Genomic DNA, 20,205 nt, shown 5'->3' on the forward strand with positions numbered 1-20,205 from the left:
CTTCCCTCTGTCAGAGATGAATTTCCCCAGCATGCCACAGGGCCGTGACTAGTGGGCCTTGCATATGGGAGAGCAAGAAGACCTCAACTTGAAGGCAGGAAGGGAGCCCTTCTGGTCCTGGCTGGTGGTATCTCTCTGGGATAGATGTTCTCTACCTTTAACCACTGTCCAGGAAGCCGTCACTCGGGTGAGCCATAGTCCCTGGAGGAAGCGTCTCTTCATCAATGTTGCTTCGGAGCACTCGGGTTGCTCTCCCTGTATTGTGGCTGGCTTCTAGGGCGGGCAATCCCCAATGTGTGCTTTACTAGGTCCGAACCACTATGGAAACGCACCTCTAAGTGTATCCCTGAGGGTGCTTCCCTAGGAACCTAAAGAGAGCTTTAGCTGAAGGGAGGACCCCTTCCTTGAATGTGGGCAGCGGCATCCACGGGCAGGGAGGGTTCCAGACGGAATAGGAGGCAGCTTTAAGCTGAGCTACTGTTAATTCATCTCTGTTTCCTGACGGTGAATGCAGCGTGCTCAGCTCCTGCCTCTGTGCTTTCCTGGACGTGGTGGAAGCCCTGCTTCCTTGAGTCGCTTCAGTTAGGGATTTGGTCATAGTGGTGAAAAGAATACCTAACCCAGCTGTGTTCTGAAAGGCTTGGGCAGCACAGGGGTGATGGCCACCAAGAGGGCCAGCACCAAGCAACCCATCATCCTCCTGGGTTGCCTCCTGTGATGGTTTGTTTATGCTCAGCCCAGGGAGTGGGAGGATTAGGAAGTGTGGCCCTGTTGGAGTAGGTGTGTCACTGTTGGTGTGGGTTATACATTTTCTCATCCTAGCTGCCTGAGAGTCAGCCTTCCATTATCAGCCTTCGGGTGAAGATGTAGAAGTCTCAGCTCCTCCCGCACCAGGCCTGCCTGGATGCTGCCATGCCCCTGCCTTGATGACAATGGACTGAACCTCTGAACCTGTAAGCCAGCCCCAGTTAAATGTTGTCCTTATAAGAGTTGCCTTGGTCATGGTGCCTGTTCACAGCAGCAAAACCCTGACTAAGACAGGGCCCTCTGCCATGGGGATTAGGAATAGAGCCACAGCATACACTGCCTGGGCCGTCCCCTGGGCCATGTTCTAAGAGCGACAGGATGATAATCCACTCATTTTACCTTCATGACAGGAGGTGAGTGCTATACCGTGTCCCGATGGACGTACAGGAGAGCTGAGTGCCAGGTCTGACTGGAACTCGTAGTGGCTCGCTATAGACTCGTCCCAACAAAGCCTGTGGTGGTGCTCAGTACTCTCCTCATCCTGACCCCACAGCACACACACACACACACACACACACACACACACACACACACACACACACGCACACAAGCTCAAGGCCTGCCAGGGCCTGTGCCCGGCATGCAGGCAGCTCTCATCTCACCATGCTCGCTGTTTGGGTTTCCAGGAAGTGCAGGGAGCTCATCCTGCAATGTAGCCATTGCCCTGTAACTGGGCTCTCACAAGTGCCTGGAGGGCAGTGCCTGGGCTATGCTGTGAAACTTCCTTTCTCAGTCTCCACGAGTCCCTCCCCTGTTCCACTTCGGTGGCTGTGGCCTCCCTCAGGTCAAACCAGCTGCCTTGGCCTTCCCAGGCTCCTCTTCCCTTTGGCGTGTTCCCGACACCCACACTCCTGAAGGATAAGCCCTGCACCTTGGGTGCTTACTCATGCTCTGTGTCCCCCAGGCTTCTCTTTCCAGCTCAGACTGGGCTCCATGTGCCCCTGTCCAAATGGCTGTGGCTTAGCTCTTCCTCCAGCCTGCAGGCTCCAGAGGACACACCTCATCTTTTCTCTGTTTCTCTCCTGGAAAGGACAGCACTACCCTCTCAGACATACATATACATAAAATAACAAAATAAAAAAATTAAAAAGCAGCCAGGACCTAGCATGGTGGTTCATGCTTCTAATTCTAGTACTCAAAAAAGCTGAGACTGGAGGTTTGCTGCAAGTTTAAGGCCAATGGGGCCACAAAATGACAGACAGCCAGGCTAGCCTGGGGCCACAGAGTAAGACTTTGTCTCAACACTTTCACCACAGAGTAGCTGACACGACTGACAAGACGGTGTACATGTGTTAGAAGTGAACAGTTTGATATGAAATCGTTTGATGTGATCTCAGCGTACATGAATGTATAGAACTATATACACCTGCTAGGCAAGGCAAGTGATAAAGCTATGGGGAATTTTTGATGCTTTTCCTTTTAAACTTTTATTATTAAGTGTGGCATGGTGTGGGTTGGGGCAGAGTGTCCGGGTAGGGTGGGGTGGGGTGTGTCCGGGTAGGGTGGGGTGGGGTGGTTGGTGCTTAACCACACAACATGTGGGTGGGGACAGCTCTGTGGAGTTCCTTCCATCTTTAGGAACACATTCCGGGAACTCTGGTGACCTCGAAGCAAGATCCCACTATGTAACTCAGGCTGGCCTAGAACCCATGACACTCCTGCCTCTGTCTCCTGAGTGCTGGGACTTTTTAATTAACAATGTGACTGATTGAAAATAAGCTCATGACCCACCCTTTTCCCACCTCTCTCCCCAGGACCACACCAGAATGAAGCTCACAGAAAAGGGGTGCTGGTGGTCTGGCCACCCACTGGCACTTACTGTATCTCGGTTCCCAGATGCTTCAGGGAGATGTTCTGAAGGGCTGAGGGCATGGCAGGGACAGGCTGCAAAGCCGCTGCTGTACCCACAAGTCCAGGGGGCGTTTTCACAGGGCACAGGAACTCCTCCAGCTCAGCCTCCTCTTGTTCTAGGGAGCCAAAGACAGTCAGTCAGCACTGGCACGAACCATCGTACTTCGGTAGGGATGACTTAGTCCTGGACCATGGGCTCATCTCTGACAGCATTTGGGGCTGCTCCAGCTACCCAGCTAGTGAACTTGATGCAGGTTAATGGCAGCGAAGTGGCTGCAGAATGATCTGTTTTGCTGCTGAAGCCTTCACAGACACGCAGGCCACAGGTATCTGCTGTATCTGATAAGCCATTTGTATCTTGATGTGCTGAGGCCTAGGTCTATCCTAGGGCCATGTGTAGTACCTTAAAGTGGGAATAACCTTTTCCAGGTTTGTTGTTGTTGATGACGTTGTTTTATTTTTAGCACGTGCATGTATGTATTGGAGGGAGCATATACAACATGTTCACATGTGTGTGGACACGCATGCAAATGCGTGTGCTTATGTGTGGTGGCCAGAGGTTGAGGTCAGATACTTTTCTCGACCACTGTCTTTATTCACTGATATGGCGTCTCTCGCTGAGCCCAGAGCTTGCTGATTAGGACAGTCTGTTTATCCAGTGCGCTGGATCTCCTGTCTCTGTCCCCAGGAATATAGGGAGCCAGGGACCACGCCCACCTGGATTTTCATGAGTTCTGGGGACCTGAATGTTGTTTCTCAGGCTTGCATGGCAACCCGTTTTCTATGGAGCCAGCTCTCTAGGCCCCCCCTTACTTGGTAGAGTCTCACTAAATTACTCATACTAGCCTTGCTCTTGTTATCCGCACTCCAATGCTCAAGTACCTAGGACTACAGGCACACACAACCAAGCTCAGCTGGGAAGGAAGATTTTACAACCCAGGAGGAGGCTGGGTAAATCATGATGCCTCCACACAACTGTCCCTCAGCTACGTAAAAAATGTTGACGAAAGACACTAGAGAAGTGGGCAGCATGATTCATCTCTGAAGGCTGAAGCGGGAGAATTGTTCTGAGTGCCAGGCCAGCCTGGCATACACAGTGAAACCTTTTCCTCTAGAGAACATAAAAGAACAGACATAGAAAACAATATTAAATGGAAAATGCTAGATCGAAAAAAGGGAGTTACATGTTGGGCATGGTGGTGACACACACCTTTAATATCAGTACTCAGGAGGCAGAGGCAGGTGGATCTCTCTGCATTTGAGGCCAGCCTGGTCTACAAAAAGAGTTCCAGGACAGCCAGGGCTACACAGAGAAACTGTGCCTTGAAAAACAACAAAAACAGAAAGAAAGAAAGAAAGAAAGAAAGAAAGAAAGAAAGAAAGAAAGAAAGAAAGAAAGAAAGGAAGGAAGGAAGGAAGAAAGAAAAGGAAGGAAAGAAGGAAGGGAGAAATGGAGTTGTAGTTGGTCTCCATCACAAGACTGTGGGTGAGGGGTGTCGCCGAGATGTGTAACCTCCATAATTCAAGGTTCCAGATCTCAATCAAAACAAACGACTTGACCTTAAGAGTGTCTGGGGCCACCCTCACTATGGTGGCTACAAACAACCATGGTGCACATAGGAACAAGATTTAAGATCCGTTAGCAGCAAAGACTTCTAGTCAGCCATCACCGGGCATCCAAATATCAGCCATTTGTCACGGGGCAGTTCAAAACTGAAACCTAAGAACAATCCCTGGGGTCACAGGGTCTTAGTGTCACCCAACCAAGGGACACCAAGCAGGTTATTTTACAACCTCACTGAACTGATTTGCTACCTGATGCCAGTCTCTCTGATCGTCGGTGTTTCTTCTGCACCGATATATAACATTGCTAAGTGGAAAGATTGTAGGCTCCTGCCTGGGCACCACACACCTTACCGGGATTCCCCGGCACAATGTGGATGAGTCTGAAGCGATAGCCTCTGCTTATGCCAGTCGGAGGTGGGGCATGCCCTTAATCTTAGGAGGCAGAGGCAAGAAATCGGCATCTTTGAGCCTAGTCTATCAAGAGGTTCCAGGACAGCCATGGCCACACAGAGAAACCCTGTCTTGAAAAACCAAAAACAAACAAACAAACAAACAAAAAAACCAACCAACCAAACAACCTTCTGCCATAAAGGACATTTCTAATAAAGGCAGTAAGTGGGTAAGAGGTTTAATATTCTTGGGTAAGATATGTCTCAGGCTAGAGGTCTCTTTCTGGTTAAGGCTCGATTTTTAAGATTAGAACAGAGGGAGCCCGGTGACTCACTGTTCTGGAATCTGCATGACCTTTAACTGCGTTAGCTTTTGAGTATCTTCTAGTTTTGGACCTGCCGACCTGTCTCGGCTAGCTCTGTAGACAAACAGCATGCCCTGATAACTGCGCACAGCCGTTATGTAGCCACGTGGAGGGACCCTTGACCTAACTTGTCAAATGCTCGGATCCTTAAGCGTGGTTGGGGTGGCACGATGGGATTATGAGTGAGCCCACTACTCTCAATTTACTGTGCTCCTCACCAAATTTGCTACTGTAAAAATGTTAGGTCTACTTCCATAACTCGAAAACAAATTTATATTCATTATAAATAGGAAGTTACAAAGAAATCTTAAAACATAGAGAAATGTTACAATCACGACCCTAAATACTGAAAAGCAAAGTACAGCTGTTTTGCATTGGTATGTGATCCAAAGTACACTAACAGGAGAGGAGGAGGAGGTCAGCACAGCATTAACACTGGCCGTGTCTGTAAGATCAACTATGGCTACCTTTTCTTTGCTGCCTCCCCGAGTATCCTGACAAGAATCTTTCCAGAGCAAGTGACTTCAAAATGTTTAATGTTTCTAGGCTAAAAAAAACCACCATTTGAAGTGTAAGAGAAAGGATGTGGCAGGTCTGCAAGTTAATAGGGAGCGTTGCAGAAAGTGGGAAAATAAAAAAAATAACCGTATGACTTTAGGACTTTATCTGTGTGTCACATCTGTAAAGAAGGTGTGCATAGAAAAGCACCCATCACCACGGCGGTGATCTCGGGAGGTGGGTAGTGTGTGGGTGGAGGCAAATGCAAGAAAATCTGTCTGTAATCCCTTAAACAGTAGTAGGTCACAGGTTGCTAATTCCCAGCAGGCCCTGTACTGCACTGGCTGGTCAGCTGACTTGGCAACGGCACTCAAAGCCATTCTTTCAAGGCCTCCTTTCCACTCCCCCTCTCCCCAGACAGGACCTGGGCTTTCAGGGAGGGCGGGAGAAAGTGAGGTGAGCCATAGCTGCCGGATGCAGATAGAGAGGCTACGGAGAAGCCAGTGAGAGGAAGACATCACAACTCCAGACCCAGGCAGGTGGGAGCTGGGGCACAGGGCTGTTCTGGGAGGCTGAGACAATCCTTCCAACTCAAGTCAGAGAAGACTCCCTCAGGGAGGAAGGGTGTGGCTGTGAGGGCTGAGAGTGTAGCCTGAGCCAACTCCTGACATGCATGAGGAGTGAGGGTTTGGGCACCAGAGCCCAATCTGTGGACAAGGACCAGGAAACTCCATGGGAAGGCCATGTGTGGGGTGTGGCTAGGAAGATGGGTCACAGTGTGTGTGTGTGTGTGTGTGTGTGTGTGTGAGAGAGAGAGAGAGAGAGAGAGAGAGAGAGAGACAGAGAGAGAGATTGGGGAGAGTATGTGTGTTTGTACATATATGTGAGAGGAGATTGTGTGTGTGTTTGTGTGTATGTGTATAGATGTGTGTGTATCTCTGTGTAAATGTGTGTATGTGTATGAGGGGGAGTGTCTGTGTGTATGTGTGTCTGTGTGTGTGCACGTGTGTGCGTGTGTGCGTGTTTTGTTGTTCAGCAAAAGCCTGAAGTGCTAGACCTGCCTTGGGTTGGAAAATTGGAGGCCAGGCCTTGTTTCCAAAACAAGCAAATGAAGAATCAAAATGGCTGCTCTCCACCCTGTGTTCTTCAAGGTCAGAGGACATGGAAACAGAAAAGGATGAGGCTCTGTAATGTGCACTCCAATCTTTCAGATTTTGGACAGATTCAATATAATATTTTCTCATTCATCAATACTTTAACCACCTTCCCTCTCCCTCATTCAGAGCAAATAAAAATCAGTTTTTCTAACATCCGAGTTTCTTAGTTTGTGTTTCTCTTGCAGTGTCAGGTCTCTCACACCCTCTCGCCTGTGACCCGTGATCAACTCTGAAGTTGCACTACGCTGCCTTGGGTATCTCCAGTAAGAACAGCTTTGAGAGGTTAAGGTCTGTGGTGAAGGCCGAAGCCAACGGGCGGTATGAGCTCAGATGTAATCTGGCCACTTTGCCTTTTCCACTCTGTTCGCTGAGGCTCTGTTCACTCTGCCTAGAAAGCCACCACCTGCTGAAGAGTAAGAGGGACAGGCACACATGGTGGTCTAACCATGCTAAGACTGCACTTTCCACTGGAGGTGGACTTGATGGTGTGAGGCCTCAGCTCCTCTGCCCTGGAGGAAGGCCCCAGTGAGGGGGCCATGCTAGGCAGGCCAGCAGCTCTCCAGGGTTCTCTTCCCTGAGGGCTTGGGCTCATCACTACAAGGAAATCCCTGCCCACACAAAGAGAGGGCTGCTGCTTCCCTGGGACAGCCCTGAATGCCCCCTCAGTCCTAAGGTGTGAACTTGTAGGCTGCAGCTTGAATTTTAGTGTGGGAAGTTCCTTACCAGGGGCCTTTGCTTCCTCTCCTATAAAAACCAAGAACAACACCTGGGAGACAAAGGGTTAAACGGGATGGCGCATGCTCGTCCATGCTCGCCCATGCTAGAGCAATACTGGTAAACGGTATGGGAATTTTTGATGACAGACACTTATGAATGTCTCCTGTAAGCTGTGACTTCCTCTGGCGGTGTGCAATTATAGGAATCTGTCCGTTTTCCTGACTGTTCTTGGCTCTCTGAAGGCCGCTGTGTAGGTGAAGTACACACTAGAGATGGGAATGCTAAAGAGCTGTGGAGAACACGCCTTCGTGTTGCTCAAGGTTGTGACAGGACTTTTTTTTTCCCCTCAGGACCCAGCCTCTGTGACTCAAAGTCAGAAGTGGATCAGGAGGCCTTCTGCTTCCTCAGGAAGGATGGGGAGGGGCTGAGGTAGGGCGGGCATGCTCCAAACAGCTAATGTAAGGTTCACCAGCTTGCTCAAGACTCCCGGAGGGTGGGGCGGGGAGTCAGGCAGAGTAGCATATGTGATCACCGTAAGTTTAAAGCCAGCCTGGGCTACAGAGTGACACTGATGCCATCTTGGGCTACAAAGCGAGGAACCAAACCAACAACGGACTCCATACAGCCCTTTCTGTGTGTGTGGGCATGCGTGTATGAGCAATGCAGGAAGTTTCCCCTCAGGCTTGGCTCCAGCAGGGGTGGGTTTGCTATAGGATGGAAAGGCTGTCAGAAGGGAAATCCATACATCTGCTTCCAGAATCTCAGTCAGTGCTCTCCCTGGGACACCATCACCTTGGCTATAGGGCCAGCATGTTGCCTGCCCCATGGACAAAGCTATGCTGACCTCAAACAGGCCTAGTCACGTGTACCAAAGGAAAGCTATAGAACTAGAATGGGGACCAGGTCTGGCACAGGTCAAGAGGGCAACGGGGTTCCACACCATGCCTTTACAGCCTAGTTCTTTCTGTTCAACACACAGGAAGGCAGGTCTCTCCTCATCTCTTCTCTGAAGCGATCACAGCAACTCTGTCGACTCAGGCTATAATTTTCCACACAGACAAGGCTGCCTGGCTGACTGGTAGAGGGGGTTGGTAGGAACCACAGAAGAAGGATAGGTGCAAATAAACCCTTCAAAACCCCGTCGGAAGCTGGATGCAGTGGTTTGTGCCTGAAATCCCATGACCTGGGGAGAGGAGGAGGTGGGAGGCTCAGGGGTTCCAGAACAGCCTCAGCTACAGAGTGAATTCAAGGCCAGCCTGGGCTACATGACACATCGTCTCATAGCAAAAACAAGAACAAAACAAAACGAATAAAAGGCTGCCCAAGGAAGTTAGTGGCTGTTCACAACAAGAAAGGAGCAGCTGTTATAGAGTGGTGATCGTGGGTGTACGTACTGTCCCGGCAGCAGTAGCATGTAGGTATGATTATGATAATAACAGCATGTACATGCTACTATGATAGTCCTGCACAAGCATGCACAGGTAAGAATAGCATGAGTGTGTTCTCATGACAGAAATACTACTTCTGTGCACCATGGACTACTGTGCACAGCATGGACTACTGTGATAGTTAAGTGTTAACATACATGCTATGTTAGTTAGTACACATGTGCTTGTAGGTTCCACAGTGAATAACAGCCTCAGGCCTCCATGTACGAGGCCTGTGTGCCTAACATCACACTTTACAGTCCTTTCCTTAGTCATAAAGTTCGATATATTTACCCTCACATTCACTCTGCAAATAACTACTGTGCCAGGCTGAACACTATGAACCAGGTGACGAAGGACACAGGTCACAAAGAAATAAATCGTCCCTACTCTAAATGGCTAGTGGGTGGAGACTGACAAGGACATGGTCATCAGAGCACCACGGGACTGGTCTCTCTGCAGTGTTTGAAGAAGTGTCAAAGGACCTACATTGAGTCTAGGTGACAAAGTCCAGGAATGCATCCAAGGAAAGGTTGACAAAATAAGCAGACACTGGCCTCACCTTACAGAATAAGCAGGAGTTTACCAGGCAAAACAGGGACACGAGACTCTCCTTCTAAAGCACGGGCACAAAGTGGGTTCTGAGGGGCTGGCAGGAACGTAATGAGGGTCAGGGGGCAAGCCCTAAGTAACGGGCAAGAACCTGCCCATCTTGGTGGGTTATCATTTTAGAAAGCCCACTCAGACTACAGAGGATGGGTTCAGACACCGGGCTTGGGAGAGGCCACTGGAGATGAGGATGCTGGAGTTTTCTGAGAGAGTTAACCTAGGGAATAATAACTGACATGCAGCTCATGGGTAAGAGGCCAGGGCAGTGTCTAATTGGACTTGCTGGTAGAGACTGAGGAAGGGTAGGGTGTCGCCTGCTGTTGTGAGAATAACTGGGCGCCGACCAAGGGAGGGGGGACTCTCCTAGACAGGTGTACTCAGTGTCGGACATGTGAAGCACCCGGGCACTGTGGTCCAGGAGGCGTCTGGCCACAGCCCTGCCCTGGCTAACTGGCCTGTCAACTGAAGTGGTTGCATTTTAGACACTGACTCCATACTGGGACCTGACTCAGGCTCTGGCAGTGGCAGCTGTAGGTGGTCCAGCCACAGCACAGTGGTTGGAGAAAGGCTGACTCCTCAGGCTTCTCCATGTTGGGACATTCTGCAACTTGGGATCTAAAAAGCCTTCACTCACAGCAAATGGTGATGGCACAAGTTTATTACCCTAGTGCCAGGGAGGCTGGGATAAGATTGAGAGATTTGAGGCCAATCTGGGCTACACAACAAGATTCTGTCTGTCCCAAATCCAGGGGGAGGGACGGTAGCTTAATGGCAGAGTGCTTAGCTAACATTCATGAGGTCCTGAATTCAAACACACACACACACACACACACACACACACACACACACACACACAGAGAGAGAGAGAGAGAGAGAGAGAGAGAGAGAGAGAGAGAGAGAGAGAAGAAACTTCACTTGTACGTAATACAGGACAAAGAGCTTTGTTCTCTGAAAACATCAGGGTTAACGTAATGGAGACATCAGATCATCACAGAAGTGTGTGAGAAGCCAGCACTGCGCTTTCTCATTGACCCTTCTCACAACTGAGCAGGTGTAACTTCCTGAGATGTCCTAGGGGTATTACAGTGTTCTGGGTTCTGACATTGCAGACATTGCTCTAAGCATGTGAGGCATGTGGATTCAGCTAAGCCTCAGAAGAATGCTAAGATGGATACAATTTTTTTTTTTCACCTCATGTGGAAGGGAAGGAAACTGAATCCCAGACAGACTTGGCCAAGACTTGCCTGAGGTCACCCGTGGCTGAGACTTGAACTCAAGCAGCCAGCCCATGCTCCTGTCCTAACCAATCCTACATCCCATTCATTCCTGGTTCTGCTTCTTGGCAGAGGGCTCCTCCCATGCTCCCAGCAACAGGGGAAAGGCCTGGCTATCCAATGCCTGGGTATGTGCCTGGAGACCATCCCCTTGGTACCTAGCTTGAGGTGCAGGGTGGGCCCATTCTCAGTCAGGGCGGCAGCAGGGGTGGCAGGAAGTGCAGGTGGGCTGTTGTGGAACTCCCAGCGCTTCATCTGCAGCTGCTGTAGCCAGTAGAGCATCACTTGCCTGGTGGCAGCCTGAGAAGCACGAGCATTAGTTAGTAAGGTCCCGGGCCTTAGGATGGCACTAGGCCTGGCCTTCAGAGGTCACAGAAGGTTTAGGAACTCTGCCAGAAAAAAGGCATCACCATTTTGTGTGTGTGTGTGTGTGTGTGTGTGTGTGTGTGTGTGTGTGTGTGTGTGTCTATATCCACTTCTGGAATGGCACAACAAAAGAACGAGGCTCTGGTTTGCTGCTTAGGGGTTCCTCAATGTCTCTGTGTGTCCGTTTCCTCAGTTGCTTTGTGGTGAGGATGCTACCAATTTTAGACAGTGATTATGAAGACAAAGTAAATGAAATAAAGTGCTCAGTCCAATGCCTGGCACATGGCAGGTACGCAAATGCATTCCCTGGACAGAGAAAGTGAGGTGCCACGAGGGAGAAGAGAGCTTTGACTTGTGACCTGGAAGGGCCCAGTGCCACGGCTCTCTTTGAATGACATCTCCAAGTCTTCAATGCCTTTCTGTGGGAAGGAGGTAACCTCTCCTGTTGCAGAAATACACTAACTCATGACTGTGAATCGGGGCAGGAAAGCTACGTATATACTATGATAACATGGCAGTACCCGGCACCACTGCAAACAAGCTAGCCTGATGTCACTCAGTAGTTTCCCAACTGATGGACTAAACAGATGTTTTTACATCCATTAGCTTGCTGGACCTTGTAGGAAGAAGGCAGGAGAGAACAGCCCTTTTCCACAGATGGCTACAAGTGGACAGACCCCAGAAACTAGGTCTCTCAGTTGTAGACTAGAACTTTACTTTAAACATAATTTTAAAGGCACAGGCTTTGCTGGGCTTAGATGATGGGTGGCTTGCTGGAGTAGACAGCCTTAAGGCTACAAAAGGATGGCAAAAGGCTACAGAGCAACCAGGGCTAGCTCATTCTTTCAAGAGGACCACAGATGTGGTGCGACCTGGGTAGGGCGAAAGGTTGTCACAGTGAGCTTCAGCTGTCAACATGACACAAACTGAGACTCACCTGGGGAAAGGTGACTTAATCAAAGAACAGTCTAGATCAGATTGCCCTGTAGCCATGTCTGTGAGGTGTTTTCTTAGTTACAAATTCATGTAGGAGAGCCCAGGGGATGTAGGGGATGGTGGTGCCATCCCTAGGCAGGCATGTCTAGGTCAGTGGTTCTCAACCTTCCTAATGCTGTGACTAAAGTCGTGGTGACCCCCAACCATAAAATTATTTTTGTTGCTACTTCGTAACTATAATTTCGCTATTGTTATGAATTATAACGTGGATATCTGATATGCTACCCCCAAAGAGTTTGCAACCAACAGGTTGAGAACCACTGGATTCTAGGCTATACAAAAAGGAAGCTGAGCAAACCAGAGAAGGCAAGCCAGTGAGCAGTGTTCCACTAAAGTCTCGGCTTCCAGGTTCCTGCTTGAGTTCCTGCCCCTCAGGGACAGACTGTGGTGTGTAAGGAAGCCAGATAAATCCCTGCCCTCCCCAAACTGCTTTTGGTCATGGTGTTTCTCAAGGAAACAGAAACTCAACCAGACCACAGGCATTTCTATGAGAGTCTCTTGATCTGTTACTCAGATATCAATAAGACAGAATGTTATCTACCAGTCTCCTCTCTCCACACTCTGTTCCTCAGAAACTCCAGTTTCTCTTAGTCTTCACCATAACCTGAGAGTCCCCGGACAAACACAAGCACCTCTTTTTATTCCTGAACTCGTCTGATATGTTCACGCCTGGCAACCTCTCTGACAGGAGGCTCTGCTAATGCTGGAGACCCTGTGACAGGCCAGGACATGTGGTCTCAGTTCACACTCAGATTCATGAGGTAGCCCTTAGGTCTGGCCAGAATTTACTTCAGATAGCACGGATCCGAGTATCTCTTCACTGTGAGCTCTCTTCTGTCAGAACTACTGCAACCAGGCCAGCAGCCAATGGCTATAGCCTGCATCTACTGACCTAACACCCCTATTGTCTGCTTTTCCTCCAGGGCCGCAGCTCCTGCTCAGCCATCGTTCCCTCCTGGGCTCTCTGGTAACCAGCTTCCTCGTACCCCAATTTGTTCTCTGCCTAACAGCCAGGCTGAGCTCTCGGAGCATTCTGATCTCATTGTACTCACTTGGCTTAAGGCTCAGACAACTTCTACAGCCTAGAGACAAAGTCCAGGTGCCTGGGCCTCACTCACCAATGTCTCCCCCTTCACCTCCATTCTTTGGGCACTTATGTGTGTCAGGTTCCTGTGGTTCGCCTGTAACATGTAGTCACACTGTGTGTCCCTACCTGTGCACATATGCGCTCCCCTTCACCTCCATCCTTTGGGCACTTATGTGTATCAGGCTCCTGTGGCTCGCCTGTAACATGTAATCACACTGTGTGTCCCCACCTGTGCGCATATGCTCTCTCAGCATCACCCATCTTTCTCCATTGCATGTCAAGAAGCCCATGGTTTTTTATTTAAAGTGACGCTTTTCTGAAAAACTTCCCTCCTCATCTGGAGGAGCCGATCCCTCTGTCACCACACTGATACTGTCTGAACTCTTCACAGAGTCTCCATTAGGCACTTAACCGTGCCTGCCAGTTTTACCATCACACCTGGAGCTGTTCGAGAATAAGGGGTAGAGCCGAGCAAGTCTGACTTGTTCCACGCCCCACAGCCTAGCACACAGCCAGGCATACATAAAAAATCATGTGCTAAGGGACCCTGTCCAACAGCACTTGCCTCGTGGAAGGAACACAAGACCTAAGCCCATATGCTCCAGAAAGTGTCCTTTCTGGTCTAAAAATTGGATTCCAGCCTAGTCACACTCTGCCAGGAAAGGAGAACTAAACCTATGGGTGTCCTTATATCTGCACAGCTACAGGTTGAGGACCTAGGGAGACCAGGCAGTGGAAAGGAAGACCTTGCACTCCAGGGCCTAAAGAACTAAGACCACACCTGTCTTCCCAGCTAGGGGACAGGTCACTTCACCTTAACATGATAGATAGGTTCTGACCTGTGGTTCAATCATTTTGTGTGTGCAAACGTGTTTATTCAAAGGGCATTTACTAAGAACTCACTAGTTCAAACATGCCTGGATGAACCATTTAGGCCGATCAGTGAACTTACACATTCCCCTTCCTAGCCCCTGCCCATGTCTGCATTCACTCTCGTTGGCCAAAACACCAAGACATGAATCAGATCCTGGCCTCAAAGAACGCAACCACAGTATCTTCACTGCTTCAGTACTAAGGAAATAAGTTAAGGAAACTGGGTAATTAGGCACCACCAAAGTTTTGATACATCATGGAAGATTCCAAAAAGTGAACGACATCGTTGTAAGTGCCCGGGTTGAGCCATTCCCCTTTGTCTATGACTCAGTTTCTTGATGCATAAAAGGAATTCCTCACTCTTGCCTTTGGGGAGGCAATAAAGAAATGGTGAAAGCTAAGTGGGACAGCTCCAGGCTCTGGGCACTCCATGGTGATCAACGTCCGGGTCAATTTACGGTGACCATGCATTAGCCCTGCAAACTCGCTCGAGCTGTAAAAGGGATTGGAGGGTGGGGAGTTCCACTTACCTTGAGGGTAATAACTCGGCTAGGAGTCTTGATTTCAAAAGTGCCCTCCTCCTCAGCGTCCGCCTTACAGTCAAAGGTGGCACTGGAGAGATCGATGCTGTCCAAGGGGTTAGCATCCTGAGCGGTGCGCGAATAATACAGGTGGCACTTCCTCTCATCGTAGAAGAACCAGCGGCATTTCCAGCCTTTGATGGGTCCTTTGCCGCCAAACTTACTTAAATACCCACAGAGTTTCTTAGGGGCCGGGTCTAGAGGCCGGGCGCAGCCCTCTGAGTCCCCGGGAGATGTCACCTCGGGCTCCCTGGCCAGACCCGGAGGCTGTATGGACTCGGAGGAAGGAGTGCGCTCGGGGGTGTCCTCCATCGCTGCTGGCCGCTGCACAGGCCTGCGGCACCGGAATGCCGGAGGTCCGGCGGGCACCTGGGAACCGACGACACCTGGCTAGGCGGAGCCGATGCGGTCCAGCCCCCCGAAGAAGGCGGAGAGCCCCGCGCTGGCGGTGGAGAGAGTGCCTAGGACACTTGACTGCAAACCCAGCTCCGGCGGCAGGCCCCGCCCCTATCACGCGAGGACCGCCCCCAGACACCGCCCATCAAAGCCACTTCCGGCTCTTCCTCCGCGCAGTCGGCCATGTTGCTTCCTTCGCCTGAGGTGCGTGCGGGCGCTTCAGTTTAAAGACAAGGGTCTTCTCTGAGGCGCTTTAACCGTGGGCAGGGATGCAGGAGAGACGTGCCAAACTACGTGGGCGCTGGGTTCGCGTGGAAGCGTTGGAGGATGGCGTCCTCTACAGCCGCCACCCTACGGGTGCTAAGCGAGCTACCGCTGGACGGCGCATCGCGCAGCCATTGGCTGAGTGCACGCGAGGCGGGGAGCTCCGTTTCCGGCGCTGCGGGGCGCCGCTCTTGAACCTAAAAAACTTTGGAAGTTTTCCCAGTCACCTCCGGCCTAAGTAGGCCACCACCCCTGCCCTGGCTTGCATTCACCTTTACAGCTCCAGTCGCCTTGCCTCGGGCGTCCTGATGCGGGAACCCAGAGCACATCTAGGATGTAGCTGAACTTTAAACAAAAGGGCCTAGGATCCAGCCAACTCCCGCAACTTCCTGCTTCAGTTTACTACTGTCCCAAGGAGTATTTCGTCCCTAGAGTGGTACACCTTATTCCGGTTTTCCTCTCTTCTGGAGCGTCATCTTTCTTGCCTGTTACTTTAGCCCATCACCTCAACTCCCTTCTACAGTCCGTTTACAGGCAAGGGGTTTTTAATGGGGCAGAAGTATGGCAGTAGCTACCACTCCGAGTATCTGTATATTTTTAAGATTCTCTAGCGTTGAGTGACTTTTACTGCCAAGGTTTTCTCATGTAAGGATGGAGTGATCACACCTACACTCCATTCCACTACAAGCGAATTTATGGTGAAACTAAGGAGCTCTCCTAGACTGGCAGAGGCCAAATGGGGAAGGTTACAATCAGTATTGTCTACTAAATAAATACCAGGGGGATCTCTTTATTGGTAATAGCTTATTTTCTCATACCAAATCAACATTGGCCATCGTACTTAGTTTTCATAATTTTACATTTTAAAGAAACCCTTCAGTACTTCCTCGATCCACAGCTGTCTATCCTTAGAGTTGTTTTTTTATAATATGTAGGAAGCTCTTAATACAGAAGGTAGAAAGGGGCAAGTCTTCAATAAATGTTAGCTGCACCTAGAGGTCAATAAACGACTTCAAAGCAGTAAGCCACCAAGAGGACAATAAGGTATTTAGTAGAATTCACACCACTGAAAACTGGGGAATGTTCCAATGTCATTTTTTAAAAGAATTATTTAATTTATGTATATGAGTACACTGTCGCTGTCTTCAGACACACCAGAAGAGGGCGTCAGATCCCATTGCAGATGGTTGTGAGCCAATATGTGGTTGATGGGATTTGAACGCAGGACCTCTAGAAGAGCAGTCAGTGCTATTAACCGCTGAACCATCTCTCCAGCCCCATTTTTTTTTTTAAAGATAGGAGCTCATATAGCACAGGTTGGGTTCAAGCTTGCTATGTAGCCAAATAGGACTTTCAATTCTGAACAGTTGCCATGGCAGCAGAGCCAGACACAAGAGCTGTGAGTTCTCTTAAACTTTTAGGGACCTCAACCCTCATGAAACTGAATCCTCGCCTTTATTGCAGAAATGAGCTGGGGGTTAACCAGTAAGAAGCAGAATTGCAGTTTATTAGGAAGGTGCTCAGGGAAAGAAGGCACGCCCCAGAGTATGGGTGTGGACTTCTCAAAGTCCTACTTCAGTGTCTTGGCTCTAGCTGCAGGTACTATTTTGGTGGCTTCAAGTGACATCTCAAAGGATTGCTAAGAAATTTACCTTTGACTTCCTTTTCAATAGCGAGAGTTAGGCTGGCTCCGGAGGGACCTCAGCTGGAATTACAAACTGATAAGATAAAACCAGGATCAATTAGAGTTGCATGAGGGAGTTAAAGCATCTCCTACCTCAGAGGGGGTTTCTAGTGAGATTCCTAAAAAAATTGCAGGTTTACCGCTAGGAAGAGAGAAAGGCCTGAAGCGGTTCCTCATCTCGAGAGTCTCACCAGCAAGAGACTTCAACCAGACTCTGGAGTGAAGGGCTGCTTTGTCTTCCTGTATCTGAATAATGTTCCCACTCGCTTCCCCTTGCCCTCTTGGGCCACTTCCTAATTGTTGAGATTCTAGGAATGCACCTCCATGCCTGCAATGGGTTTTAGTACTGCTTTTAGTCTTTGTGAGAGTCCATACAAAGGAACGAAATAAGTAACAAGAATGCTGTAATAAGGCTGACTCTCATAGACAGCAGACAGTCTCTTATGGTAGAAAGAGAATTTTGGTTTTCATAAAGAATCTGCGCAAACATTTTCACCCAGTGACATCATGTGTGAAAGTAATACAAACAAGTTAATCTTGGGCTCATAAGATGGCTTGGGGTGCTTGCTGTCCAAGCTGACGACCTACCTGAGTTCTGTCCCTGGGTCCCACACGGCAGAAGGAGAGAACAGGCTCCTGAACGTTGTCACTTGACCTTGGTGCAAGTCCACACACACACACACACACACACACACACACACACACACACACACACACAGAGTGTAAATTTTAAATTATAAAAAGTTAATCACAATTTCCTCAAGATTTTGAAATAAAATCAAATCCCCTACATAACTGTTAAGTACAAGAGGACAGGGTTGGGGATTTAGCTCAGTGGTAGAGCGCTTGCCTAGGAAGCACAAGGCCCTGGGTTCAGTCCCCAGCTCCGAAAAAAAAAAAAAAAAAAAAAAAAAAAAAAAAAAAAAACAAGAGGACATAGTGCTGGCAGGGTGCTCGGTGGATAAATCGCTCACTGCACAAGTCTGACTGAGTTGAGATCAATCCCTCAATCCCACAAGCTACATGGAAAGAACTGACTCCTACAAGCCCTCTGACTGACACACACGAGTCATCCACTGATGCACACACATCCACAGCCCCCACCACCAATTATTTTAAAAGGTAGAAATGGCCATTATAAATAATTGGGCGGGGGAGGGGAGAAGCCAATAAAATGCTGTTCCTACCTAAAACCATCACCTCCAGGTAAGTCACTAGAGTTCATAGACTCTGCTGTCAGAATTTTGGCACAATGACAATCGTGAGCTTTGGGAAGCCATTTAATTTTTCTGGATTGTAGTTTTTGATTTGCATATTAGGTCTTTAAAAGTCAGAAAACCCTGTTGGTTTTTTGTTGTCGTTATTGTTGTTGTTTTTGTTTTTGTTTTGGAACAGCCTGGGTGAACTTGAGCATTATTCTAAGTGAAAGAAGCCAAGTTCAGAGGGCGCATATAAATTAAAATAGTTAACTCACAGAGACCAGGTACAGAACAATGGTTGCCAGGGTAACAAAGAACAGATTTTTTTTTAAAGGTTTATTTATTATTATATTTATATGAGTACACTGTAGCTGTCCTCAGACACACCAGAAGAGGGCATCAGATCCCATTACAGATGGTTGTGAGCCACCATGTGGTAGCTGGGAATTGAACTCAGGATCTCTGGAAGAGCAGTCAGTGCTCTTAACTGCTGACCCATCTCTCCAGCCCCAACGGACAGATCTTAAGTGACCAATGAAGTCCAGAAATCAAAACATTCCTTTGAAGGGTTGGGGATTTAGCTCAGTGGTAGAGCGCTTGCCTAGCAAGCACAAGGCCCTGGGTTCAGTCCCCAGCTCCGAAAAAAAAAGAAAAGAAAAGAAAAAACAAAAACAAAAAACATCCCTTTGCTCACCTAATTAACATTGCCCAATTAAAATTAAAACCTCATCCTAACACAGGTTTCCTCTTACACTTTTATAAACTGCCATTTTCCTATGTGTAGCCTCCATCTACTCCCTATCCAGGGGCGGTCCTTTATCCTCCATGACAAACGCCCCTTACTCCTCTTTCTTGATCATTTCCTCCTTCCCCTCCCTTTGTTCCTTTCCCCTTCTCCCCCATCTGACTTTGTCTCTTATTCCCTGCATTTTCCTCCTGTGGGACAAGTGAATCCCCTTTGTGCAGAGAGCTTGGTCCTGGGGCCTGTTGAGCCAGTTTCGAGATTCTCTATGCTGTTAATGTTTAGGATAGGCTGAGTTTATATCTGCGAGTACTCTTCTGATGTTCATATTCCTGTGAAAAGGACCAGGGTGGGGGTCTTTACTTCCTAGTTAGAAGCTATTGGCCTCTTTGCTGCCCATCTTTATAGACATGAAGACTATCAGACAGCAAACTCAACTGTCTTCATCCTGAGCCGGCCGTCTGGAATACTTGAGGACCCCTTGAGACAACTATGCAAAAGGCTGCAGTTGATGGCGCTTGGGCAGTAGGGGTGGGAGGAAGAGGCGTTTAAGGCTAGCCCACTCCATAGCAAGTCCAAGGGTAGCCTGTGCTATAGATGTGTTATATTGTTTGTGCCTACTTCTTCCTGTCAAGGAGAAAGTGGTGTGTGTGTGTGTGTGTGTGTGTGTGTGTGTGTGTGTGTGTGTGTGTGTGTAGGGGGGGGAGGGGGCAACATGGAGAGATGGCTTCGTGGATAAAGCACTTGCCCTGAAAACGTGGAGGCTGGAGTTTGGATTCCTAGGTCCCATTTAACAGTAAAGGCTGGGTAGATGTGGTGTCTGCTCATCATTCCAGCCCTTGGGATCGGGGACTCTGGCGAAAGCTGTTCAGATAGGCATCCAGAATCTGCGTGTTCTGAGTCCAGTAAGAGACCTGCTTTAATAAAGTGGAGAACAGTTGTAGAAGACAATGAATGGGATCAACTCCAGGCCCCTACAGGCATAATAAGTGCACACACACCCCACATATACAGGAGGAAGCAAAGAAGGGAATAAAAGAGGAAGAACAGAAGGATTGAAGGAAGGATTGTCACAGATCATCCTGGCTCTAGAAGGCACAGACTTAGGGCTGTTTCAAACACTTCATACCAGGCCTTTGTGGTGACAGCTTGGACAAACCATTTCTGCTTTAGCCAGAGGGGTAACACTTCTGGGCTGTGATTGATTCAGACACTTTGTGGACTATACAAGTGATCAAGGGTTTGGGGAGGTAGCTCAGTTGTAGAGCATGTCTGGTGAATGTGCATGCACCCCCCAGCCCACAGGGCCTGGGTTCAAATCTCCAGCACCATGAAATAAACCCCACAGACAGTCAGG

At 48.9% G+C, this 20,205-nt stretch overlaps 1 protein-coding gene across 8 annotated transcripts in view; it reads right to left on the minus strand.

The window, feature by feature from the left end:
- The window catches only part of Tbc1d2 (TBC1 domain family, member 2), a 47,606-nt gene extending 32,565 nt beyond the window's left edge, over positions 1-15,041 (minus strand). For 5 of the 8 annotated variants that reach the window (XR_015619702.1, XR_015619701.1, XM_087548935.1 and 2 more), the window contains exons 1-3: positions 14,513-15,041; positions 10,819-10,960; positions 2,627-2,774 (exon numbers count right to left, since the gene is read on the minus strand). Coding sequence is in view for 6 of the 8 variants with exons in the window: in XM_087548935.1 (XP_087405061.1) it covers positions 2,627-2,774; positions 10,819-10,960; positions 14,513-14,875 (653 nt within the window). In the remaining 2 variants the exon portion in view is untranslated. 8 annotated transcript variants of the gene reach the window in all.
- Positions 15,042-20,205: the final 5,164 nt, after the last annotated feature.

The sequence above is a fragment of the Rattus norvegicus genome, chromosome 5, assembly GCF_021556685.1.
Source record: "Rattus norvegicus strain SHRSP/BbbUtx chromosome 5, alternate assembly SHRSP_T2T, whole genome shotgun sequence".
NCBI classification, from domain to species: domain Eukaryota; kingdom Metazoa; phylum Chordata; class Mammalia; order Rodentia; family Muridae; genus Rattus; species Rattus norvegicus.